The sequence below is a fragment of the Podarcis pityusensis genome, assembly GCF_964106645.2.
Source record: "Podarcis pityusensis genome assembly, chromosome: 2".
NCBI classification, from domain to species: Eukaryota; Metazoa; Chordata; class Lepidosauria; order Squamata; family Lacertidae; genus Podarcis; species Podarcis pityusensis.
This window is the reverse complement of record NC_138029.1, coordinates 70,792,098-70,819,315: the sequence shown is the minus strand read 5'-3', so window position 1 is coordinate 70,819,315 and position 27,218 is coordinate 70,792,098. Positions and strand designations below refer to the sequence as shown.

The 27,218-nt window shown below is 42.5% G+C and overlaps 2 protein-coding genes across 8 annotated transcripts in view; one reads left to right on the top strand and one right to left on the bottom strand.

Annotated features, from left to right (window-relative positions):
* Positions 1-27,218, top strand: part of CDC25C (cell division cycle 25C) — a 391,961-nt gene that overhangs the window by 235,880 nt on the left and 128,863 nt on the right. The gene's annotated exons all lie outside the window — the stretch shown is intronic.
* On the bottom strand, positions 671-26,076 carry REEP2 (receptor accessory protein 2). Of its 6 annotated transcripts, none has more exons than XR_013980856.1 (9): positions 25,092-26,076; positions 24,398-24,470; positions 19,353-19,429; positions 17,797-17,917; positions 12,678-12,791; positions 12,084-12,231; positions 10,964-11,124; positions 8,664-8,854; positions 671-7,833 (listed from the first exon to the last, which is right to left on the bottom strand). XR_013980856.1 is itself a non-coding variant. In XM_080987320.1 (8 exons), the coding sequence occupies exons 1-8, from the start codon at positions 25,121-25,123 to the stop codon at positions 8,780-8,782; spliced, it is 801 nt and encodes a 266-aa protein (XP_080843446.1). In that variant the 5' UTR covers positions 25,124-26,075; the 3' UTR covers positions 671-8,779. The 6 variants fall into 6 exon arrangements, 1 of the variants encoding a protein (XP_080843446.1); XR_013980857.1 differs by having other exon boundaries at positions 671-1,033; XR_013980858.1 differs by having other exon boundaries at positions 8,702-8,854.

Genomic DNA, 27,218 nt, shown 5'->3' with positions numbered 1-27,218 from the left:
GAATATACTGTGTGCATGAGTGCTTTCTATGTGCAAGTGCATGTCCATAAGAAAGTTAAAGTACTTTGGCCACACCCACCGCTGGCATGGAGCTTTTTGAAACTTGGACAATCCTCAATGTGGCCCTCAGCCAAAGAAAGGTTAGCCAACACTGGACTATGGGAAGAACAAACTTGGGACATATTGCCTCTTGCCTTTCTGTTGAATCAACAGACATATAAAAATAGTCAATGGCAATGCTCACAAGTTATAAAATTCATACTATATGTAAAGCTTTGGATTTTTTTTATTAGTACATGATTTATAGAATTTGAAAAGTGTCATGAAAAGAGAGCTCTTGCTTGGAATCTTTATGAAAGCCCTATGAACAATTTTGTTCATAGAAAATAGAAAATAGTGGCAGGGAAAGATGGTCTCCTCACATATCCCTATTTTCTGTGTAAAAGAGCAAAAACATTCATAAATCAATGTTGATTACTCATTTTGAACAACTTGTCTTTGGCATATTTCCAGTGTGGAAGTAGCTTCCTGAAAGAAAGAGCCCAAATTCTGAAATCACAACACAATACAATAATTGGTGGAAGGAAGCAAGTTACGAACAGCCCTTCCAAGAACGGGGAAAGATTCGTGTTTACTGTACTTAAAAAATTAAAGAGACAAGAGGCCAATATATATTTGTCTACATTCCATATTATTTCTGATTCCAGTTTGTCATTGCAAATAAAACAGTAGCAGCTTTGATACTGGACTTTGCTACAAACACTTGTTCAAATATCTGTAATTCTCAAAGGTCTAACATCAAAGTTCATTCTTCCAGGCCAGAGAATTTCCAGGAAAGGTCAATTTCACAGTCTCAGGTGGCTGCTGTAAACTTTTTCTCCTCTGGAATCCTACTGCATTTGGTCCCACTGGTCCCAATACTTGGGTCCCAGGCTGCAACCTCTCTGCAGCTACGATACTCTTTTGAGGAAGGAGGAAATTCAACCACCATTGTCCTGAAGTGACAAATATTCTAATGAAGAGAATTCAAGGCCTGCTTGGGGTGAAAAAACAGGAAGAGACACAGAATATAGTCATGATCTACCTAGTGAGAAATGGTGCAGAAGCTGTGCTGGAGGCCAATTGATTGATTGACGTACATTCCATGGCCTTCAAACAAACCTTTAATGCAATTGGTGTTGCTCTCCTCAACCTTTCATGTGATATGATTTCAGTTAGTACATAAAGTGTACAAACACTCAAATAACCATGCAATCTGTTCCCAAATATATGTTAGATACCTCTTCTTACTAGATCACAACTTTATAAAGGGCTTAAGTAGGAATAACAACAATTTGTTCTGGTAGAGTAAAATTATACAAGGTCATCTAGCATGAGCCTTTGCGAGTCACCAAGAGCCTGAAAAAACCAGATAAAATACTACTTAGGGTTCACAAAGTAATACTGATGAATGCATGTACACAGAGGCTCTGGGATACTTACACTGAGACGTAACAAGGCACCCAGACTCCCAGAGTCTGATACAGGTGCCTGAAGTGTAAGCACAGATTCCAGAGCATTTGCACAATGGCTACAATATGGTATGGCTCAACCAGGTAACAAGACTGCCACTTAAAAGAGAACAGGGATAAGAGGGTGGAACAGAGCAGGGCTAAGTTTTTTTCTGTAATACAGCATCTTCATATCCAGCGATAAAAGAGAACTGTGTGTTCTCTCCATAGGAGATCAATGATTTTTCTGCAAGGCAGCAGGAAATAGGTTTTTTTTGGGGGGGGGTGCTGAGGTACATAGCTTCCTTCTTAAGAGGTGCCCCTGACTGTGAACATCCTCTATTCATGAGGTGGTGGTGGGGAGATGCATGTTTCTGAATAAATTCCAGTGAGACGGAACATGGACTCCTAGGGAAGCAAGAGATCATGGGGCAATCTTTCCAGGGCTAGTAAAATAATTTGTGCTGGACAGAGCGGTACCGTGAAGAGCTCACTACAAGATGAAAGATGCAGGTGACAATCCAAGTCTGAAAACAGCAGCTCCCAGTAAGGTGGGTACAAAGAATGGTGCAGCATCCAGGATGAATTGTTTCCTGAACATCTATCTGATCTCAACAGGCAGTCTTAGCATAGTCAGTATACTTAAGTAATACCTTGGTAGATACAATATGGTGGAGGAGCTTTTCATTTCCCATTAAACTGCAAAACATGATAAGGTTGAGGGTGAGCAGCTGGGCTCATCTCTCTCAATAAGACAAGGAAATGGCTTCACTCAGATTGCCTACCGATATGTTTCTATTAGTTCATGTAGCTGACTCATCCTTGGAGTCTCACCAGATCCTGAGAATAACTGGCTATTATCCCATCTCCTTGGAAATCCCCTTTCCTTTTCTCAGTTTAGTCACATAAATCCTGTGGGAGGACCTCCTCTAGTCATTTGCTTAACAGCACCCTGTCCTGTCCTGCCTTGTTCATAAGTCAAGATACTCTTCATCCTTCCACCAGTGTATAGATAGCTGCTGTGTACGGATTATTCTTTCTCTGGAGCAATGCAAGCAGTCCCCCTCCCCTTTTTTAAATGCTACTAACACTGGCAGCTTGACAACAGCACAAAACAACATGTGGGGAGGAAGGTAGCCCTGCTGAGAAGGGAAAAGTTGTTTATTCAATTTGGAGTCTAACTCCTGACAGAGGCAGCTTCCTACAGTCCCCTACAAGCCCAAGCAGGAGTAAAGCTGACTAGACCCGATCTTCTGCTCTAGCCCATTTCACTCCTAAGGGGACATTTATTTTTTATAAGAACAAAATATTTTTTCCCCTCAGCACAAGCTATTTTGCTGCCTGAGGTGGAACAGCAGATACCCTCCAACCCAAACAAAGTGTGCAGTACCCAAGGCTGACCAAGTTATTTTTTTCACCAGAGACACAAAATCCTACAATCACCTCTACTTGGCAGTCAAAATACAATAATAAATTAGAAGTAAAAATTAGTTGCAAATCCAGGACACCCAAAATCTGCTTTCTGATGAAGTATCCCCACTTAGCCTAATGGTAGAACAGGCTCTGAAAGAGTGTCATTTCCTTATAACGAATGTTGTTTCTACAGAGGTCACATTAAAATGGGCATATTTAGTGTTTCTTCTGCTAAGAGGTTGCTTCAACTTCCCCTAGACCGCTTGAAATGCTACAAAGTCTGCAAAACTAGTTTGACCAGAGATCAGAAGAAGAGGGTATGTCATATAGGCAATGGTCACTCCAAAATGTTGCCTCCTGTTCTCTGAAAAGCTATTGCTTACCCTCAGCCAGTATACTCACTGAAGACTTGACACAGTGGCCGAAGAGGTACTGGAGCTGCCAGTGACAGCTGTAAGTGAACTATGATGGCAAGGATCTGACTGACTGGGCAGCAGGATTAAGACCTTTAAATAAGATTGCTTTACCCAATCTTGTTGTCCACTTCTTACTGACTGACTGCTGTTCCTCTAGCAGGCAGAAGGGAATACACTGGTATAGCGTCCTATCCTTGTCACGTCTACTGCTGCCTGTTCAACAAACAAGGGAAATGGCTGGCATTCAACATAATGAGTCTCCGTTTCTTGGCTTTGCTCCAGACCTGCCATGCAAATTCAAATCAGTCACTGTGAATGTCTGCAAAAGAATGACAGCAGCACTGTCCCCTTTACACAGCAGAAATCAGAGAATGCAAGTACTAAGGCTAGCTCAGATTAAAAGAATCCTGATGAAAGGAGGCAAACACAGACTGCTGTTGCTGAAGAACTGGATCTACGGAACAACAGTGACAGAGGAGTGACTTGTCAGTAAGCAAGCTGCTCACAATGGAAAGGCTCTGTGAAACTTCAAGGCTTGTATTTGCTTACATTTAAGAGAGAAGGGTTCAACCAATAGGAGTTGGCACTTCAACAGATGTTGGTTGAAGAGAAGGCCATCAGATAACACCAGCTGTTGTCCTGGTGCAAGGATAATATCCCAAAGAGGTTCTAAATACCATGTCAAACATGACAGCACAAGAAAAGGAAAACAAAAGCCCCCCCCCCCAAGTTCCTGGAGAAACAAGAAACATTTCAGCGCTACACAATGTTGAAAGACACTCTTGCCTGGAATGGGGAAGAGCCCAGATTTCATGATAAAAGTCTTTTCCAGCTATATTCTGCCTCTGAAGAGCAGCATTATTAGAGCTTTCTGGTAGCTACATGGGTTCTCTTGCTGTTACTCTTCTAATCTTACAAACCAAAACACAACAGCAAAGCCAGACTGTGGGAAGGATGCAGAAATAGGAGCACATTCTTACCACACCCTAAATCCAAGGTTTTCTGTACTACAAATGAAGTTTATTTATTTATTTCCTAAAATTTATACAATGCTTGATTATAGAAAAAACTGCAAAACTGACTAAGTGGCAATTCAATTTTGCACCTGACCAAAAACAAGTTCTGAATTCTTCCATCGTGGACTTCCTAGCACATAAGAGGTAAAGAGAGGTTAAAGAAAAGAATTCAGATTACCATGTTATTTATATGGTGATCTGTCCTATGATAGTCTCAATATCAGACTCTTTCATCACAGAGCCATTAATGGCACAACCCTACAATGTTTACATAGAGATAAGTCTTATGATGTTTAGTGGTCCCAAGCAAGTGTACATAGGATCATGGCCTTATTGTGATAAAGTCTCTTAAGAATAATAGCAGCCAATAGAGAGGAAAATCTCCATTCAAGGAGCTCTATCATCCCCTCCCCCCATGAATTGTTAAACAGGCTACCCAAGGGCCAGCTACACATGATGTTAATCACATGGTTTAACATCCTGCATATCTCCTGCTCCAAAGATTGTAAATAGCAACCACTGGTCAGGATCAGGTGCATGGGGAGGAGGTTTAACCCTTTCCTTCCACACTGCAGTTCCAATACCTGCCCTCACCGGGGGGGGGGGACAGCTATTTGGCATATGAGGGGAGTTCTCACTGCTGCCAACAGAAGCTTTCCTCCCATGCCAAACAGCAGCTGAGTGGGGGGTATTTTTATTGGGACTGTAGCATAGGAGTTGAAAAAGGTGCAGGAAAGGGCAACTAAAATGATCAAGGGGCTAGAGAAACTGCCATATGAGAAAATATTACAGCATTTGGAGCTTTCGTTTCAAAAAAAGGGAGAAAAAGTGGGGAGATATTACGGAGGTGTATAAAATAATACATGGTATAGAAAAAGGGAGTAGGGAAAAAGCAGTCATGTGAAGTATCTTGAGTCACTCTGTTTCCTCCCATATTTGACAGAACAGTAAATAAATGGATCAAGATCTTAGAAACTATCCTATGAAGAACAACCGAGAAGGGTAACATGTGGAATATTATGTCCCATGACAGGTGTGTGCAGCATAGGCTAAATGCAGACCAAATGCAGCCCACCAGCTATATATGAGGGCCTGCCAGCTATCTAACCTCTGACTCAATTTTTGCAGCCTGAAGTATGCATCAAAAATAAGTTTATTGGGCCTCTGGCAGGTTCCCATATATATTTGATCATCAAGCTGAATATGAAGCCCAGCTGCAGGATGATGATGTTCTTAAACATAAAACTGATAGGAAATTTAAAATAATTAAGGGACACAAATATGAAAAGACCACATGGTGTTACACAAAAGCAAACCAACAAAAACCAGACGCCTAACAATTTAGATATTTTGTTGCCTGCTGAAAACGTTTCTTTTATGACAATTGTTTTCAGAGGATTAATCTGATTCAGTGTAGGTCAATTGTTCTGTATTTTAGATTGTTTGAATACTTACACATTGCACACCATCCTGATATTTTCTTATGAGCCAGTGGTTTAGAAATACTTTTATAAGTATAATAAAAGTAAAACACCCAATTGGACTACAATTAAAACTGACCCAACAGGATGTGGTGAGAAGATGGGGACTGAGAAGCAGACCAGGCTAATATGAAAAGGTAGAAACTGCCTCAGGACTTAAGCATCTCTGGGAATGGGCTCAAGTTATTCAGCATCATCCCATCCTTATACTTCACTGGAAGCACTGCTGAAAAATTGTGCACACTTCTAGGAGAAGTGCTAACCCTGATTCCAGTTTATCAACTTCTATGCAAAAGTACTGCCTCATACAAAGGATGCTGGGAAGAGTTTGATGTATGTGCTGTAAAAAACACAAGCAGTATCTACAAGCAACAACCACAGTGTGCTGCTGAAACACAAGTTGATAAAAGCAAGCAAGCTGATACAAGTAGTGCTGCTTTCTCTGTGAAACAGAAAGGCTTTCCACTTCATATACTACAGCAATACAAATGTCTCACTTACAGCCAGCCCAGCATTCAAATGCACTTTCCCCAGTCATACATATTCCAAGCATAAGGAAGTGCAGCCATTGCACATGTAAACCCATACTTGATTCAAACAAAACTACTGAAGATTAATTGCATGGTACTAGGAGAGAGGGATCAGCTGGGTAAAAAGTGCAGTATGTTTCTACATTCTCACACTCAGCAAACCAAAGTACCTTCCAAATAGTAAAAACCTAATCTGAGATTTAGGGTCTGCATCCTTGACAAATTACAAAATGTAATTTGTAATTATAGCTTGCCAATTTTTTGGCATTAAACAGCCGCTGCCAAAAAGAATGGCAAAAATGTTGTGATTCATTTTCTTTGTACTTGCAGAGGCTGAACTATCAGGTATCCAGAAGAGAAGTACAGCACATGAGTGCAGGTTTGTAACTGATTTGGAAGACGATAAAGGGAGTCTCTTCAACTATGTAATCTTAATGATAAGCCTTCTCTGCTCTGAAACTATACAAATTAAAAAATGTGCCTAAAGGTGCAATCCTAAAGTACACTGATTAGGAAGCAGTCTCACAGAACTCAATGGAGGTTAGCTTCTTAAAAAACTTATTTAGGAAGCAGTACATGTCAGCCTGTAGTGAAAAATCAGGATTTAAACTGCATAGTGAAGCAGCTGCGTGGCCATGTTGCATACCCAACATCAGCCTGATTTGCCATTAACCTATAGTAGATAAGGGTAACTGAAATTTGTTTCCAGCACTGTTGGATCTCATATATTTGCTCCACTGTTTAAAAGACTAGTGGCTTTGGCACATATTCAGAAGTTGGATAATTTATTAAAGGGCTAGGTTAGAGAACAGCAGGGTTTATCTATATACTATGTGTCTCAGTATCCCTGCACTATAGTCCTAGATTAGGACAGTCATCTGTATATGTTAAACTGTCTGGAACAGAAATGTTTATCATTATTTATCTATCCATTTGATTGGAGCATGATACAAAACTGAATTCGGTTTTTCACAGAATGCTAGATGGTTAGAGAGTGGTGCTAATAATGCCAAGGTTGCAGGTTTGATCTCTGTATGGGACGGCTGCATATTCCTGCACTGCAAGGAGTTGGGCTAGATGATCCTCAGGGTCCCTTCCAATGCTACAATTCTATGATAGCCTCAGACACTAAATAATATTGCCTCCAAAATGTAACCAGAGTTAAAAGGGAATGATGGAAGTCAGTGGTGGCAGAAATGAGTAGTTCCTGAGAGCCAAGTAACGTTATACCTTATCCACCCATGGAATCATTTAGGAATGTCCCATCACTTACTTACCTCATTACAAAATGCCAGAAAAGCTCCAAGAAGGGTTGCTACTTTTTGCCTACTTATCAGGCTACACTGATCGAGCTCCAACCTTATATTGCCAGTGCAAATAAAGCATAATTAAAAACACAGCAGAAACTTAAGGTACCATCCATATTTCCTCCAGCTTCTTCCATACACATGCCTTTTCCAAACAATTCTTACAGAAAACAGACTGACCTGTAAAATATAAAGGCAACTCTGAAGCAGGGGGCCAAAGTGTTTGGTTCTTAGACAGTGGCTATTCAGGATTTCAACTCTTTGGAGAGACTGATTTGTGCCGAGGCATCCTCACACCCCCTGCTCCAAATGTGGTCCTCTTAGCTTCGTCACCTTCCTCCCAGCCTTATTCTACTTGAAAAAAACCATGCAAATAGTTCTACCTTCGCAACATCTACCATGAGCAGAGTTAAAACACTTCCAACCAAGCAAAAGAGGCTGCTTAGAAATAGGCACCAGATAGTGGTAAAGAAGCCAGCCGCTTGTATTCTCACCTTCCACCCCTCTCCCAAACATCTGCAGACTCCCTGCAAAAAACACCACTTTACCCAATCCCACAGGCAAGCAGTTGCCCATGTAGCAAAGCACCAAGCAAACCTATACTTTTGTCTCTTGCTTCTGCCCAAATGAGTTTAGATAACACTTTCCCTCAGTACCAGTCACTTTGCTCCAGGCACTTCCTAACAATTCCCCACAGCAGCTACAGCATGACAACCAGTGAAATGCTGAAATATTATTGGGGAGCTCCCCACCTCCAATTAGAATTTCAGTGGCACCCGTCTTGATTTTTTCTTCTTCCAGCCTCTCTGTCAAAGATGGCTCTAACCCTAATTGAAGTGTTGTTCCAGCAAAGAGTTTCCCTATTAGGGTTACGCACAGAGAGGGAATCCCAAAACAACAGGCTATGTACAGACAGATTAGCATTCTCTTCATCACAGAGATGAAGTGTAAATAATTCCTGAGGATGGCCATCCTCTAATCTGTGTGCCAAATTTCAGTCACCCTCTTGCCTTGGAATGAGCTCTACAAAGCAGTAGCTGTTATGTACATGATCTCAGCTCCCTTTCCTTGGAGAGTGCTCATCAAAGTGTCTGAAGAGCCCTAGGACAGACAGGCTGGGGTGTCCTTAGGCTGACTCGCCAGCAGCACTGGAACCTGTAACTTTCTTCTTGGGACGGGCTTTGACAGTCTTTTGTGGGGGCTGGAAAGCAAGAGAGGAGAGAAATAACATGAAACTAGTTGCAGGAGAAGGAGTTTAAAAAAAGAAAGAGCTTTGATGAAATTTTTGCTGAGACCTCAGATCATTCCCTGAGCTCCTGCTTCCAGAACAAAAGGAACTGATTGCTATCCAATTTTAAGCCCTCTTACTTCTGTAATTCTATTAATGAATCAATTCAATTAGTAACCTCAGAATAAGAAATACTTCTGGTACAGTAGCACTAACAGAAAATGACAAAAAAATAAAACAAACCTATAAAGCAGTCAGCAGAGGGCACTCAAATAAAATAGGTTATTCTCCTACACGGCCATTTCCTGGCTCTTTACCAGCTCCTTCAAAATTATTTCCAGAAACAGAACCTGAGCAATCAAACTGAATAACCAGTATCATTCCAGCTACTCTTGAAGGCATGTCCAGATGTGTAGGAAACCTTTGATTCAGATACAACCCAAAACTTCATGAAGGAAGCCAGCCACAGCCAATTCCTGCCACCCAATGATATATCATCAGCTGTAATCTAGCTGGGGGCCAGGACAGCTAAAGCACTCTACACTAAATGACCTGATGTGCTGCATGTGGCCAGCAAGACCACCACCAAATTTCAATTAATGTCAAATATGTGAAACTTTTTAGCTCTTTAACAAGGGGTGCTTCCAGATAAAGGTTTATTGTGAAACTGGTGCTGTCCGTGCACACAAGTGTTTTTGCACAGTCCACAGGAGACTGTCATCATCAAAATGCCAGCCTATGCTTTTTGACATTTAATCCAAATTCCCTCTTAATGTGAAATATATATGGAAGCTCATTAGTGCATTTTTGGTTGGGCCTTTCCCCCTAAAAATAGTAATTTAATTTTGATTTTTACAAACAAAATGAAAATTGATATCCCCATATAGTTGTGTATATACCCAGAGCAGAAAAGGTTACTGAAGGACAAGGGAGCAATTATTGAAGGGAGAGGCCAGAAAACCACAGCATGGAAACATTTCTTCAAGGTGTGGCGTGGACCTGATACAGTGGAATTCCTACGAAAAATCTAAGATTAAAAACTGGATGCGTGGACATGTGAACAAACTGCGCACACAGAAAATCTTATTTGAGCCAGTTGTTTGCAACATAAAACCATACTATATAATATATTTTGGCACTGGAAAAATCAAGAAGTGGAGCCCAAACAAAAACAGCTGATGGAATGTCTGCAGGCTGTGCCCCTAATGTCAGCAGCAGATCATGCAAAAACTCATAAAACTGGATGCATCCTGAGTGCCAAATAAGATGTGGCAGTAACACATTCATGTTTATTCATTCATGTGCCTATGCATTCACAAATGAAGCAGGGGAGTCCAACTTTAACATCAAAAGGGAGTACATAAGAGAAGGAAGTTGAATCTCCCCTCCTCTGCCTTTCCTTCCCATGTTCCAACACCCCAAGCCCTTTCTCAAAGCTCAGCCAACTTCCAGTACTGCAAGAGGGGAGTGGGGACAATAGAGCATGGGAAGGTAAGCAAATGAATGAAGAAGTATTCAGCTGGTCATGCACATTCTCATTTAAAAATGAGACACTATCCACTCTCTGCTTGGCATAGCAATGGTGCAAATGAACAAACAAGTTGCTACTGCCATCACATCTACTTTCAGCCCTTAGTAATGCCTTAAATTCTTACTAAAGAGGCATTTAAATTATTGACAGAATATGAATGTGAAACAACAGGAGGAATTCAACATCACACTCTTCTGATTGTTCTGTTACTGCAAACATTTCAGCCTGCCAAACAGAATGATCCCTCTTTCCTTCCCGTGAGCAGTTCTGGGTATTCTCCTGATCCCCTCCGAGCCAATTTTGGGGGATGCAGGGGAGAAAGCCCTTTTGTACAAGCTGAAGTTCTTGTACAGGCTTCTGCTGATGGGACCCATTAGTTGAATCCTGTCCAATACTTCAAAATGTAGTGAAAGATATCTGGCAGGCAAGCAGAGCACACTTGCAAGGGAGGGGCAGCTATTAAAAGGGATTATGTGCCAAGCTGAAGCACACAAGTTGTACATGAGGCACGATCCAGCTGCAAGCTTTCCAAACAATTACATCCAGCTCACCTCAGTCTTTGTCACTTTTTTAGGAGCTTTAAGGCTCTGGGTCCGTTTGGGAACTTTGTCTCCTGTATCGTCATCTGATGGGTCTGTTCTGGCATCAGACTGGGCCCCATTATGTCTTTGAGACGGAGTCATCTCTTCCGATGAGGAATAACAGGATGCACCTGAGGAGAAAACCAAAAACAGAGATGCAGAGATTTTTTAATATGGAGGAGGAGCAGAAAATGAAAATACCATCTCTGATGCCAAGGTTCTTGAAGGAAAGGAGAAAATAAATAATACTAATACTAAGGCGACTAATAATTTATTACACACACACACACACACACACACACACACACACACTTGTGCCCCACCCATCTGACTGGGTTGACCCAGCCACTGTGGGCAGCTTCCAACAGAATATAACAGAACACAGTGAAACATCAGACATTAAAAACTTCCCAAAAAGGGGAGACTTCAGATGTCTACGGAAAGTTGTGGAGAATCAAACTGTCAAGGTGACAAAAGACTCTGCGTCTTTAAATGACTCTTTGAATCACTTTATTGGGTTTCACCCCCCCTTTTTAACAAAAGTAACAGGAGTTTGGTTCCTCCCCCAATCCAGACCAGTGTGGATTGGTGGTGTGCAGTGTAAAGTGAAGAAGGGGTGCCCAGGTGCAGAGGAGATCAAACCCTTCCTTTGCACACATCCTCTCCCCTCCCTCAGTCTATCTTCTAGCTAGGATCACTGGTTGAATGAAAATTACAGAGAGGTATAGAAGATAAAGATAAAAGAAGTTGTTTTGTGTATGTGAACACAGAAACCTCCTTTTATGCTTCCATGCCTTGCTTTATATATTACTGGAAAATACCCACATTTAAAAATATGGGCCTGCTGCTGTCATGAGTAGTGTGGCCCAAACTATAATATCTTGCTGCTGGGAAAATGTGAATTCTTTCTTTAAGCAGCATGTCCATTGCAATTGTGAGTACTGCATGAAATATAGGTGTGCATGCACTCCAAGTTCAAAACATAAACATAGCTAACTACCACTGAAGTTAGACGCTTCAATATTTGCCCCAAGCCCACAACTCTTAGACATCTGCCCTCATTAAATAATATGAATGGATTGCTGTTAACCTGAATCATCAACAGTTTCAAGATGACCAGTAGCAGAAGTACGCATGCGTGGCTCAGGGCTCCGTAAATGCACCGTGTCATCATCCCGAATCAAAGTCAAGTCCTGCATGCTGAAACTCCGTAGTTTTTCAGATAAAACTCCTTGGCCCTTTAAGACATAATTTCTAGTTGTAACTATTCACATGAGTTGAACCATTCAGAACACATCAGAGGACATACTAGAACAGATTCCAATGGAAAAGAACACGCGACAGAATTTAGATGAGAGGGACACAGCTTGGGTCAGGTAATAATAATAATAATAATTTTTATACCCCCCTCCCCAACCAAAACCGGGCTCTGAGCAGCTAACATCAAATGTATAACACATTAACATAAAATCAGGCAATCAGTTAAAATACATCCTAAAATCAGATCAGGATCAGAATAAAATCCAATCAGATGGCAAGCTGCAGATGAGTTTGTCTCATGTCTAACTTGAAAGAACAACTTAGCAGACAGTATGGAGGGGGGGAAGTGGGATAGAGTTATGACACCAAAAGTCCAACAGAAGGGAACAGGGTTGATATGGCACATAGGTATATAAGGAGTTACCTTTGCAGCTGCAGTAACTGCTGCATTGGCTGCCAAATTTAATCCTCGCTTGCCAACTCGCATCATAGTTTCATAACTCTTGTCACGGGCCTGGCTGATATACTCATCGATTTCCTAGGATTTAATTGGTGGGGAAGGCCACATTAAAAAATTATTTGCATAGCTATAGCCCTCAAGAATGATACATACTCACACAAAAGCTTTTAAGAGGAAGTTTTTTTGGGAAGGGCTGAAGCTCAGTAGTAGAGCATCTGCTTTGAATACCGAATTGCTTAGGGTTTAATTCTCAGTACCTCCAGGAAGGGCTGGGAATGTTGCCTGTCTGAAACCCTGGCGAGGGCTGCTAGTCAGTGTACACAATACTTGGCTAGATGGACTTATAGTCCAACTAGGTATAACGCAAAAAGGTCCAAGTCCATAGGGTTTGAACAACAAAACAGAACAGAAGTTCTCAAAGTCATCATAATGTTTTACTTTTGTTAATTATAAAACCTTTCAAACTTTCTCTAATGACTAAGTAAATCTTTCCAGAGGTTATAAACTATCCATCGATAGCTTGCATGGTGGAATGAGAAAAAGAATCACCTATGGATCATCAGTGCCTATACACACAACAGAACAAATGCAGCTGCACTAATTAGCAATACACTAGATTACAGAGTACAAAAATAGTTCAGCAGGACAAGTAACAGAAAAACCAACACCTCTCATTTTGAGAATCATGTACTTAGAAGTACCCAACACATCTTAACACAGGCAACCCAAGTAAGAGGGGAAGAAAAACATGCTTAAACAATTATTCACATGGAAGTAAGACTAAGATCAAGCAGTAACTTTTCTTTACGGAACAGAAGAGAGGAATTTCACAAACTAGTTCTGGCAGCAATGAAGCATAATTCTAAAGGTCAGTTTTAAAGTATCATGACATAACAGTAAATGTTGGCTTCAATGTCAACATCAATGTCAACATGTTGACTTCCAGTAAATGTTAAATAGGACATTTCTGGATTTTTTTTCTGGAAAGCTTTTTGGAAAATTTCCTATGCAATTTTGTGTAATTAGCAATAGAAAACTTTGTTTGCACTGGAAATTTTCTAGGACATACAGAAAATTTATCTAATTTACCATGTTTATTTTATATGCATTTAGTAAACAAAGCTAAAAACTTGGAAACTTCTAAGTCTGTCTAATACTATTCACTGATATTAATCACCTTATGAAATGGAAATTTTCCCTCCACTGTCATTCCAAAAAACACACATGAAAAAATTCTTACACCACTGGTTCAATGACTTACACACATCAGAGGCTGGGCTAAACTCATCTGGATTATGAGTCTGGTGAAAATTTTGTCACTGATTGATTTGCATTTTAGTCTATTGAAATGGAGAGAATGTTTTGTCTATCCAACCTGGAGAGAATGTAGCCCTGATAGACTCTAAATGCACGGACTGGTTATTGTTAAAGGTGGCTGCTATCAAATCACTCTATCTGCAGAAACAATTGAATTGTATGGACTTTGGAACTCACTGTTCACCTGTAGGCATAAACATAGCTAACAGGTCAATAAGCAAAAATAGCTGCACTTGTCATGTCTAGTATGATCCTAAAATAGCCAAATTTTATGAAAGATTAACCAATTAACTATAAGAGAAATTTCAGGACCATTATTCTTAGTTTTAACAACAGTGGGGGGATCTCTTCCAAGACTGAGTGGAATCAAGACCCTCATCAGTTTGTTAGAAGTATTGAGAGTGTGACCTCTCCTATTTATCAGAATACAGATACTGTATTGGCCTGAATATAAGCCGCACCCGCAAATAAGCCGCACCTTTAAAATGGGGGGGGGGGGAGAGACAATACCTGGGCCCCTTCGTGGGGGGAGCCGCACCGCTTTGCTGGCAGCCTGAGGTCACGAAAATAAGCCGCACTTTAACTTTTCACTGTTGGAATTTGGGGGGAAAGTGTGGCTTATGTTCAGGCCAATGCAGTATACCATGACCTTTTGGCTCGTACTCCTTTTTTTTAGAGCACAAGAGCATACTAATATCCAGTGAGAACTTGAATGATTAGCCACTCAAGAGAAGAGACACAGGTTCTTCACAGCAAAAAAAACGCTGTGTCCTGCTATTGTGAAATCTGATCCCCAGGAGAAAAATGGAAAGCATGTACCCTTGGTTCTTAAATGAGAAATGAACATCAAGGCTCATGTAATTGTTGTATTGTGTTTCATTGTGCCAAATTCAGCGTTGTGCCAATTTCAGTCTTCCTCAACATTAGCAGCATCAAGGAGAAAACAAATTACACATATACCAAAACTTTGCCACGGAAAGAAAGCTACTTCCTGGGGTCAATTTTCTTAAATCTCTTCTACTAGAAGACCTCCCACACTTCAGACACACATGACAAAAATATCCACTCGTGGTATTCCACACTCAGCAATTGAATCCTTTCTTGATTTTGCATTCTGTATCACAACTATGATGACCTAGCAAGCCAAGTGCAAAAGTCATTGTTGACTCCAGCAGGTGGATGACCAAGGGGAAAGAGAAACAAAGGTTGCAGCTTTTGGAACTTTTAGTTTCGAGAAAAGGCAAGAAAGAGGTGACGCAATAGAAATTTAAAGTTATGCATGTCATAGAGAAAGTGGCTAGAGAAAAGTTTCCCCCCTCTTTCATAACACTAGAACTCATATCCAGTGAAGCTGAATGTTGGAAGATTCAGGACAGATAAAAGAAAGTACTAATTCACACAGTGCCTAGTGAAACCATGTAACTCGCTCCCACTACAGGCAGCGATGGCCACCAAGTTGAGTGGCTTTTAAATTTATGGAGGATAAAGTTAACAATGTCTACTAGCCATGATGGCTATGCTCTGCCTCCAGTTAGAGGCAGTAATGCTTCTAACATCAAGTTGCTGGAAACTCCAAGAGGCGAGAGTGCTCTTTTCTTCAGCCCCTGCTTCAGTTTCCCACAGACATCTTGTTAGTCACTATGAGAATAGGATGCTAGACTAGATGGCCCATTGGCCTGATCCAGCAGGCTCTTCTAATGTCCTTATGGGTGCAAACTAGTGTTATTTAGTGGGAAATTCACCATATCCACATCTTCCAATGTCTGATACTGACTGTCCTAGTCAGTCCCATGCTTGGAACAGATTTAACGTTTAGTTAAAAATATAAAACTTTGAAATCCTGCTATGCTCATGCTCTGGATCTCTTTAGAAATACGGAAGTCTGAATTTCAAGAAGGAATGTGAAGCAGCATGAAAAAGCAGCACCAGTCTGAGAAGTCAGTCAGTGCTAGAGGAAGCTTAACTAAATGTATGCATAAAGACATTGTGATTGAATATAATGCTTTGTGCTCCCCCCCCCCCAAAAAAGCATAGAGGTGTACAGTGCTTTTGAAGAAATGCAGACTGGGAGAATGTTTGTGTTAGTATACCTTTGCCTTTCATGGATCCATGGAATCCCTATCAAATACAGGGAGAATTAGCTTAGCTTAATCATTTCACAATTATCAGACCTGTTTATTTTGTGAATAACAGTCATCATTTAAACATACATGTGCTATCATAACTGACACAAGGCAGATATACTAATATTGTTACAAAAAGTATGGTAAGAAGCAGTCCTCAGACAGAGCCAGCCAGCCTTTGGCCTGTTAATTCCTAGGGACTGCCTAGCTCTCTTTTGCAACACTGAGGGATTAGCAGAGAAAGGATTAAATATAGTTCATGTGATTTAAAGCTGCACATGGAACTTGTTTCCTTGTGCAGTACATTCTTCTTTTTTAGCATTATGACCATGTATCCATAATTTTTCTGAATCTTGAGACACTTCTGCCTGAAATCCTAACCCCTTCTTGCACCAACATCATGAAGCCAACTATAAAATCCAGAAATCCAGGAAAGCATTACATATTAGATAGCACAGCAGAATGGATCGTATAGCAAGTGCTCTGAGTCTCCCAAAGTGTTGCCCAGCACTAACATATAGTGGTTGAAAGGAAGGAATTTCAATATTCCAGTGAATGCTACTCCCAGAAGGCTGAAATATTACTCAAAAAAATTTTGTCCTAAGGTAAAAATGCATAAGGCATTTACATGTGGATGGAGACTGTCACCCCTTATCTGCAGGCTCAAACTAAATGAATGACCATGTCTATACTTTGCCCTGTGCTATAACTACATGAGATGAAGGAGAGTAATTATGCATCTACCACTAATCACAGTGTAGACTACAAAGAGTAAAGGTCCCCAAAATTAATAAAAGATCAATTAATACAGCAGCAAATGCTAAAAACATTGGCTAGAATCCAAATTGCCTCATGCATGAATGGACTGCAGTTCTGCACACACAGAAAAAGTTTGTAGTTTCTCTTCTGGTTATAGCCCCCTGCCCTGCAACAAATGTTGTTCCAAAAAGTCCCTTAAACTCTCCATGCATGACCCTTTGGCTCACAGTTAGGAGCCATGAACGCTACTCTAAAGCTACGTTATTCAGGTTAGAGCTAACAAATTCTCATCAGGTTACAAACTAGGAGTTCACTAAAGGTAAAGGTAAAGGTACCCCTGCCCGTACGGGCCAGTCGTGTCCGACTCTAGGGTTGTGCGCCCATCTCACTTAAGAGGCCGGGGGCCAGCGCTGTCTGGAGACACTTCCGGGTCATGTGGCCAGCGTGACGAAGCTGCTCTGGCGAGCCAGCACCAGCACAGCACACGGAAACGCCGTTTACCTTCCCGCTATAAAGCGATACCTATTTATCTACTTGCACTTAGGGGTGCTTTCGAACTGCTAGGTGGGCAGGAGCTGGGACCGAAAGACGGGAGCTCACCCTGCCGCGGGGATTCGAACCGCTGACCATGCGATCGGCAAGCCCTAGGCGCTGAGGTTTTACCCACAGTGCCACCCGCGTCCCACTAGTGTTCACTAGTTCTCTGTAAAGTTCACTAGTGCTCTGTAAAAGCAGCAGCTGCCACACATCTATTATGAGCAGGCATAAGCATGATTAATATCAAGCACAGACAGAGCTAATACCAGTATCTTTTCTGCAATCTATCATGATCTCATGTCACTAAACTTCCAGGATTTATATGTAGGGCAATCTGAAGGAAGTACCTTCTCCTTATTGGAGAGCGTTGGGTGAACAAACTTCCTGTAGAGCACGCTGGAGCCCTTGGTGTAAGGAGAGAGCAGCCAGATCACAAATGCGATTTTCAGCTCGAAATAAAAGGGAAACCTGAGAGAAATGGAAAAGCTAGAATCAGGCTCAGGTTAGAGATGAACAAAGACTGACAGTCTAGAGAGCAGCAAAGATGAGATAAGCAGAAGGAAGAAGAGAGAAGCTACAGATGGAACAGAATCAACATGACAAGGCCAGCTATTGAACAGGCCACACATACCCTTTACTGGATGTATCTTCTTGAAGTCTCTTTTTAAGTTTTCGCCATAGCCTTGATAAGTCCCTATCCAAAGTTATCCTCAACCCTGTAAACAGAGTTTTGTCCCAGGAGTTGCACTACTCAAGTATTTGTGAAGAGAGGCATTGGGAAGAGAGTAACACTGGGATGTTCCATCAGGACTGGCCCTCTGCCTGGGAATGACTGATATTTCCAACCCAGCAATTACCCCCTTCATTTTAGACTTCTGGACAAAGTGGCAGCTAGGAGTTTTGAACACAGATACTTCAGGATTAGGACATCTTCTCTGTCCTCAGTACTAGTCAGGACAAGTAAGTCAGCACAATACAGCTCAATGTTTGCCTAACAGGGATTTACATTGTTGAGAACAAATCTTTGGAAATTTGTTAGCAAAGCACAAGACATGCAATAGTGTCAGAACCTAACACTTAATCAGAACTAGAATCACAATATTCAAAGATTACTCTACAACTATCCCTGTAGTTTCCATTAGGTTTCAGCTTCTCCCTCGCACTCCACAAATCAGATTCGTAAAACTAGAATCCCATTCTTCATTCATTTTTTGCTCTCTAGAACAGAGGTTGGCAACCTTAATTGGAGGATGGGCCAGTCGACACTCCATCCATCGGAGGATGAGCCAAAGCATGTGCGCTCTTCCGGGTCGGAGGAGTGCATGTGCGCACACGCTATTTCCGGTGCTCCTCCAACCCAGAAGTGCGCTGGAAATAGTGTGTGTGCATGCGCATGGGCGCTTCTCCATCCCACACGTGTGTGAACATGCTATTTCCGGTGCACATCTGGGTCGGAGGAGCACCCATGCGCATAGGTGCCATCAACCCGGAAGTCGGTCCCCACGCCACACCACGCCAGTAAGGGGGGGGAAGGGAGGGGTCACCATGGGCCGGTTAGACAAGCCTCGTGGGCCGTTACCATCCCATGGGCCTTAGATTGCTGACCCCTGCTCTAGAAGACCCTATATCTTTTTTTTCTAGGTTGGGAGGACAAGCAGAACAACTACACATTTTTGCCAACAACACAGCTTTCAGTCATTGTGTATATGGTTTACTATAGAACATTCAAATAATAAACCTGAACAACACCATGTTTGTTTTTCTCAAGAACAGCATAACTACAGGGAAGCTGAATACCTTACCAAATTGCCTCACAGCAGCCAATTCTAGATGGATAACTGAAAAATAATCGAAGTATCCAGTACTCCCCCCGCTTACTTCCTAAGTGTGGCAGGGTACTTACCAAGAGAGAATGATGTCTGTGAGTGTCTCTGCTGTGGTGAAGAAAGCAAACACAATCCAATACATCATCCATTTGACCTGCAAGACAGCCAGCACCATTACATATCATTTGAAAGCTGCAACCTACTTAAAACAAATTCCTGACTGATGCCAAATCTTGTCATTTTGAAGCAGTTCATTATAATTATACCCATGTCCAAATGTCAGCAATTCTGGGTTTCAAACAGTTGGTCTCTCTCTTCAACAGTGTCTAGTAGCAGAGACATCAAGGAAAGTTCCAAAAACAAGAATTCTGCTTTAAGGTTCGCCCGCCAATAATTTTCAGACACCTATAGCTTTTCACTACACTTAAGTCTTATCATTACTTGGCCATGTGTACAGCCTTTTTGTCAATTCAAATGACCTGGAATTTTTGCACTTTCGTGAACAATTTGTGCAGATCTAAGATATACATAGTTCAACAGTCCTGTTCACAGTGTAATGCACATTTCTCCTCTAACATCTGCACTGACGCCATCAAGGAACCTGGGCAGTTGTAACAGATTCTGAACAACCATCTCTCTTTACCAGATTGTGCTAACCTCACAAAGGATTTAAAACCTTGCACATCCTATTTACAACTGGTGCTTGAGAATAGAGACCTTGTTTGCACATCATGGTGATGGCTTATCATGCAGAATTGTATTACTCCTACTTCACTCTTCTTGACTCATGCAAGCAAGAAACAAACAAGAACTCCTAGCTTTCCATTGTGTCTGAATCATACATTGTGCCTTGTTTAACTCCAACAAGCCACAGTTTGTAATTAAGGTTTGATCATGGCTTACTGATCATGGTTTAATAGAATAGAACAAACTATGATTAAACATTCATCTAAATATAATTGTTTGTTTCCTCCAAACATGTGCCAGGAGGAGCAAAACAGTCCTGCTTGGCATGTTCATGGTAAATTATTAACTATAGTTTACCACAATGTGTGACCTGGGGCAGTCTTTCATGTCTGATTTTACTATCCCTTGTTCTCCTGCTTTGGTTGTGCTGATCTTCACTAGGAAGTCTTAACCATTTCCAGGATGAGAGACAGCACAGGAAACTGAGAGATACATTTTATGAGTAAATAATGTTGCTACCCACAAATCAACAATCCTCAGCAAAAAAAGTTGGGGGTGTCCAGAACCACCTAATTATAAGATGGACTACCAATATCAAAGCAGATTACCAGGATAATAGTATAAACAATGCAATGTATCCCCACACCAAAAAGGAGGAGTTGACCTTTATCACTGCATGTCAATTTTGCAACAGTAAAGTTTAATACGAGTACAAATATTTTGGTAGCCAAGGTTATGCCCTCATCTTTGTCTGAACAATTTAACGAGTGTGTTCCACACTAGAAAGAGAAGCTAGCTCCCCCTGCTGTTCCTTAACTACAAGGCATTATGTAAAAAAATATTGCCACTGAAATTGGTGTTGGCTTTCAACATATGGCTAGAAGCAGCTCCTGAAAAGCAGCTTGTTCTTAAAACAGTAACTTTGAACTTGCAATTCCTTCCAAATACCTGGGTGACTCGCACTTCTATAGTACGATGAAATCTGAAAGTGTCCATTTTTAGCCACTTCACTCTGTATTATGGTTATGAACAATATTTCTTTTTAGATTTCATACCGTCTACCCTTTATTAATAAGGGTTGCCCATGCCATATTCCCCAAAGTGAAAATCCAGACCGAGTTGTTGAGCCTTTTATAGGAACATTTAAAAAAATAAAAACAGCCAAAATTTACCATACGTCCAGGTTTTCCCCAACATTTTGCTAATTCAGCAAAAATATGCCTGGATGCCATTTTTCTGAGCAATTCCCAGATGTGTCCAGTAAAGCCCAGACATTTGGCATCCCTATTACTAATCTTTTGAAAAATATTTTTTGATGCTCTTGTTTTATTCTTACTAAAGCTTGAGGATATCCAAACAGCTTTTTCCCACTGACACTAACATGTATTTTCAGCTAATACCAACTAATGCCAGAGACACCAAATCCAAGTATAGCTGCTATTTTAAAGTACTTTCCTTCGAATTGTGTTCCTCATATTATCAGAAGTTCCTCAACAAAATGATCAGTAATGGCAGACAAAGTAAAAAAACAGCTTGTTTGCTGTTAACAAATTTGCCTTTCAGTGCACAGCTACACAGAAGTGATGGGGTATTTTAGGGTACACACAATTCATGAAGGACAATGGCCAAGACTCTTTGCTCTCCATGTAGCCCCTCAATAACTGACCATGCAGTCTTGAACAGGGGTGAGCAAGGGAGACTGGGATTTAGTAGTGGTTGGGGAAGGGCTGTCAACTTAAAATAATAGTTACAACAAACATTCTTTATTTGGGAGCAAGGCTGTTTGAATCCCTGAATTTGTATCATCACTGTGCATGAATCATAGAAAGCAGAAGAGAGCCAAATTTTCTCCCTAATGGGTCTGGGAAACTTAAGGCAATGAAACAACATTGGCAACAACTGGAATGACGATAGCGGGAGACTTGTGACAAATGTGATCACACAGGCTAGAGCTCACTTTCATCACCCTGGTGGTGATGGCAGCAAATAAGTCAGACTTTTCTGCCACCATTGAATCTACTCAGTTGTCCAATGAAACTAGAAGTGATCAATGTTTGGCCTTAAAGGTGGGGGAGAACCACTCAAGTATTCACTGTGACCTGTTCACTAAACACTTCACAGAAAAAAACTACTCACATCCATTCCAAATTGGGTATCATAGTTAGGGCACAGCCAGATGTATCTTTCACACCTCCAGTTATTTTGGATACATCTGCAATCCATGGAGGTGGGAAGAATTCTTGGAGGAGAGAGGCATACCACATGTATGTTCAACTTTTGCCCTCCCTGACTAATAAAAGCCCCATTGGGGTTTCTGGGCCCCAGAGCCCAGGCTGGCCTTGCTGCCGTGTCCCGGGCCCTCTTGCTGAATGACTGTTTGGCCATCGCTCGCTCGGCACAATCCATGGAGGCAGGCAGGCAAGGAGTTGTAAGAAGTAGAGAAAGGTTACAAAGCCTATATGCTATGCTCACTATGGGATTCTGTAATATCTGCTACATTAAAACAATCAATAGTGAGATCTCTGCTGAAGAATCTCACCATGGATCTCTGAAACAGAAGGCTTATGTTAAACCTCCCTTTTTTGCCAAAGTGGTGGAGCAAACATAAGTTGCTGGATCCGACAGTCTCCATTCTAGTCTAGTACCCCATTTCTAACAATGTTCTGCCATGTGCTACTGGAAGGCCCACAAACAGCGCATGAAGGCAATAGTCCTTCTATGTCATTTGATTCCAAGCAACTGATATTCAGACACATGAATGTTCCATTTAGTTATCATGGCTAACAGCCAAGGGCACTCACTTGCCCCCCACATTGCGGAGGTGCATTATGTGAGGCATAGCGGGAGACATGGCATGTGACGTGTCCCGCCCACTGTGATGCCGTCGCTTGTGTGCCGGGTGGGGAATGGGGAACGTGGTTGGCTTCCTCCTCCCTGCACAACATTGGTCAGGGAGGAGGAGGCAGAGTGGGGCCGCCAGGCTCACCGCTCAGCCTCCTCATCCCCACATGACATCAGCAGGGTTTCACGACATAGGTGGGGTGGAGGTGGCAGAGCAGGCCACTGGATTTGGGGGGAGCCCAGCCCCCTCCTTGAAAAACTGGGGGGCTGAAGACCCCTTGGCCCCCACCACGGTACATTTGCTAATAGCCACTGATTCATTTTCCTTCAGGAATTTGTCTAATGCTTTTAAAAAGCCATCTAACTCAAATATTCTGCAAAACTGGAACCCAAACCAAAGAGGGGTTTTCTTTCTTAAACTGCTTCAGAAGCATTCCCAGTATGCATTTTCAAATGCAATCAATATGTTAATTTCTCCACAACTGAACTTTTGTAATAAAGTCATAGATGTTAAAAAAGAAATTTTCTTCATTTCATAATTGAATCACAGAGCAACAAAATGTGGTAAATAAGTAAATGAAGCAGCATTGCCCCTTGAACTAAATTCACTCCCTCTCAAATTCTTTTCAACTATATATATCTTGCCCATTTAACAACTATACATACGTACATCATTTTGCTTGAGCTGCACTGTATCCTAAATTCACTATGCTAGGATTTTCACAAGTAATGGGTAAGGATGGTCTTTGGTCCCACGTTTTAAAAGGATGGGCCTACGTTTTAAAAACAAATAATCCATTCTGGATTTAAAATGCCTTTGCTGCTTTCAATTTTACAACAACTTTCAGAAGAAGCACAACCCATACTAAGAAGAATTCTTAGTATTACTCTTGAAAATGCCACAGTATTATAGATAGCAGTGTCAGGGAAACTGCAGCAAATAGAAAGTGGCAACAAAAAGAAACACTTGCATTTTCACAAATGACACTAAAATGACACTTTTCACACTTTGTGCAAACACGCAAGTGATAGGAGCATAGTTTTTAATGTGCCAAAATGTGCAACCATCTGATTTAAATTGACTAAAAGCCATGCAGAAAGTGGACTTTGCCATTTATGAAGCATATGCTACAGATTAGGCAAGCGGGCTGCACTAGCTGTAACCTTTACTGCAGAAAAAAGCAAAGAGGTAATGCAAATTAGTTGGAGCTGTGGTGAAGAGACATCACAGATATGTAGGTGCTAAAAAAAGTATTTAAGTCAATTGTGAAGACACCTCAGGAATTTTCACATTTGAAGTTTCTGTCACTTGGTGTTTAAATGGGTCTATAATGTAATTTTAAAACCGAAACTGAGAAGAATGGGTATTTCAGCTCTATTCCACCATTATTTACTCAAATAAGGCAGAAAATGCTCAGATGAACTATTCAGTGTTGTGTAACACGGGTGACATGGACTGTAGCATCGTTTTGCAGTAGAATTCCAATTTCCTGCTTGAACAAGCTATGTCGCTAGTATCTTCACACCACTGGGAGACAAGCTACAGTAAGGGTTGATGTTAAACCAAGCGTATGGTTAATTGCCTCACACTTACATATTCCTTCACATTTTTCGTCTTCACAGCTTTGTAAGAGGAGTATGCTGGGTACAAGGTGCCGAAAACCAGCCTGGAACAAGAGGTTGTTATTATTATTATTATTATTATTATTATTATTTAAACAGAAAAGAGAAAGGAAGAAGAAAAACCTCATGAGATTATTCATTCAGCGTAGAGTCGGTTCCAGGCCGGAGAATCCCCGGTCCTTGCTAGCTCGCCCATCCACCCTCTTCCCCCCTTCCGCTGCCAGCGCAGAGCAGGCCTAGCGCAGCGGCTGCAAGGCTGGCAGATCGTCAGAGGCGCTGGGCGTCCTACCTGCAGCCCTCAGGTGGTGGCGCCCAGGGGCCGTTAAACGGACAGCAGCTTAATAAGCGGGGGGGGGGGGAGCCCCGCGGTGTCCAGGCGACGCCCCTGGGCTCGCTCCTGTCACCTGTCAGGGTTAAGCTGGGCGGGGTGGCAGCAGGGGCAGGGGGGGGGGGCGTCCGCCTCAGGAGCCCCCGAGAGGCGGAGGAGCGGAGGAGCCGAGAAGAGGGCTGGGCGCAGTGGGCACCACCGGACGGGGTGGGATTCGGGAGAGCCGCCCGTCCAGACGACCCCCGTCCCCATCTTCTTCCCCCGTTGCCTAGCAACGGGCGAGGAGGGCCTCCCCGTCGCTGTCGTCCCCCTCCTCCCGCCGCCGCCGCGCGCTTACACCACCAGCCGGGAGATGATCCAGGACACCATGGCGAGGCCGAGGCTCCTCCGGGGGCCGGCGGGGACTGGCGAGCTGGCTTTCGGCAGCGGCACCAGCGAGGAAAAGAGAGCGCTGTTAAAGGGCAGGTTCCTGCAGCAAGCGCGGCCCCGCCCCGGCTCCTTAAAGGGGAGGAGCCAGCGGCGCCTGTCGGAGGGAAATAGAGCAGCGGGCGCATGGCGGTGGGCTCGTCGTCAGTGCGGCGGCGGCGGCGGCTGCTGCTGCTGGGCCTTCGCGTCATCTCTCCGTGGCAGAGCAGCAGGTCCGGCGCCTCCGCCAGGCCCCGCGTCAAGCGACACGCTCCCCGCCCTAGAGGGCAGAGCCAGCCCCGCAATAGCGTTCGTCTCTGGACCAGCGCTTTAGAGGGCTCGCAGTACAGTCCTTGCCACGCCTCCTCAGAAGTAAGTCCTGTTGAGTTCAGTGCGGCTAACTCTCGGGGAAACGGGGTTCAGGGGGCAGCCGGCCTGCTTGGTTTGCAACGCCGCAACTGGAATAGGCGGCCTCAGGCCCCAGCCAGCCAGTTGCGTATTTCGAATCTTTGTGTGCAAGAAGAGCCTCCGGGTTTATTATAATAAACTGTTAAAGGGCAAGGCCGGGAAATAACCGCAAGGCCCCCCGCCATAGAAGCAGACAATGGATATTGGTGTGGGCGGGGGGCTCTCTTGCAGGTACTGTTCGATTTGACAGAGTTGCCGCGTTATCCATTGCGAATCCCTAAAATCCTTGGGGTTTTGTTCAGGACGGGGCTGAGGATGCGGAGGAAACACCAGTCTGGGCCTCTGCCAACAGCTCTTATCGGTGTCTCAGGCAGCAGCTACCCCATGCTTATCAGGTGGCCCTCTCCCCAAAGCCAAAGGCCCTGGAAAGGTCTTTTTGTACCCCTGCTCCCTTCCAGAAAGCAAGCAAAACTCCATCTTTCTCACCCAATCCCCTCAGCGTTTCCATCAGAATTGAGACTGAATACCTCTTGTAGTTTGTTAGATCATGTAATTAAATCATATTATCTTAAACTGGCTTGTTCTTCCGTTTCCAGTATTTAAGACACATCCCACTGTACTAGTGGATCTTTTTAAACCCCCTTAATAAACAAAGCACTACAACAAATAAGATACCAGAAGTTTAAAAGATAACCCTATTTCGTTTTCTTTTTACAATTTGCTGACATCCAAGAAAGTAAAGTTAAAATGTACATGCATTCTCAGTGGCCTTGCCATTCTTCTTAAAATGTTTTTAGCATATGTATTTAATGGATAATTGGTGAAAGCGTAAAAAAGGAAAAGGCTCACTGGAGTCTGCACTTTTCAAATGTTCTACCACAACCTCAGACAGATCGTGAAGCTGAGGCTCCAATACTTTGGCCACCTCATGAGAAGAGAAGACTCCCTGGAAAAGACCCTGATGTTGGGAAAGATGGAGGGCACAAGAAGAAGGGGACGACAGAGGATGAGATGGTTGGACAGTGTTCTCGAAGCTACAAACATGAGTCTGACCAAACTGCGGGAGACAGTGGAAGACAGAAGTGCCTGGCGTGCTCTGGTCCATGGGGTCACGAAGAGTCGGACATGACTAAACGACTAAACAACAACAACACCACAACCTCAGATGTAAGGTTGTGTCAGAAATATCTTGGTCAGTCAATTACTCTGTTTTGCCATGTACTAAAAAATGATACTGAAACCTTTACTACTTTTAACTGGCTCCCCAGTGGCTGAATAAGCCATAAGAAAGAAGGAAAGGAAGAGCTGGAAAGTGCCTATCAAAAGGCCAAAAAGGGAAAGAGAGTTCACTGAAACCTTCAAAGCATTTCAACAGCCAGTTGGCTGGCTAAAGCATTTCACTGCACAAGAATGAGGATGTGAAAGGAGAACTGAAAGCCACAGTATTTTGATGTGCTCCCATGATGAAATGATTAACAGTTACCCATGGCTGGCCTGCTTAATGCCTCCTGAATGGATTATTCAGCAAAAAAATTGTAATTGCTGGCCAGCACATCTAGGAAGAACAATGAAAGAGGACAAAGGGTGCTATTCAACTAAGTTTTACTCAGAGTAGACCCACTGAATTAATGAACATGACTAAGTTATGTTG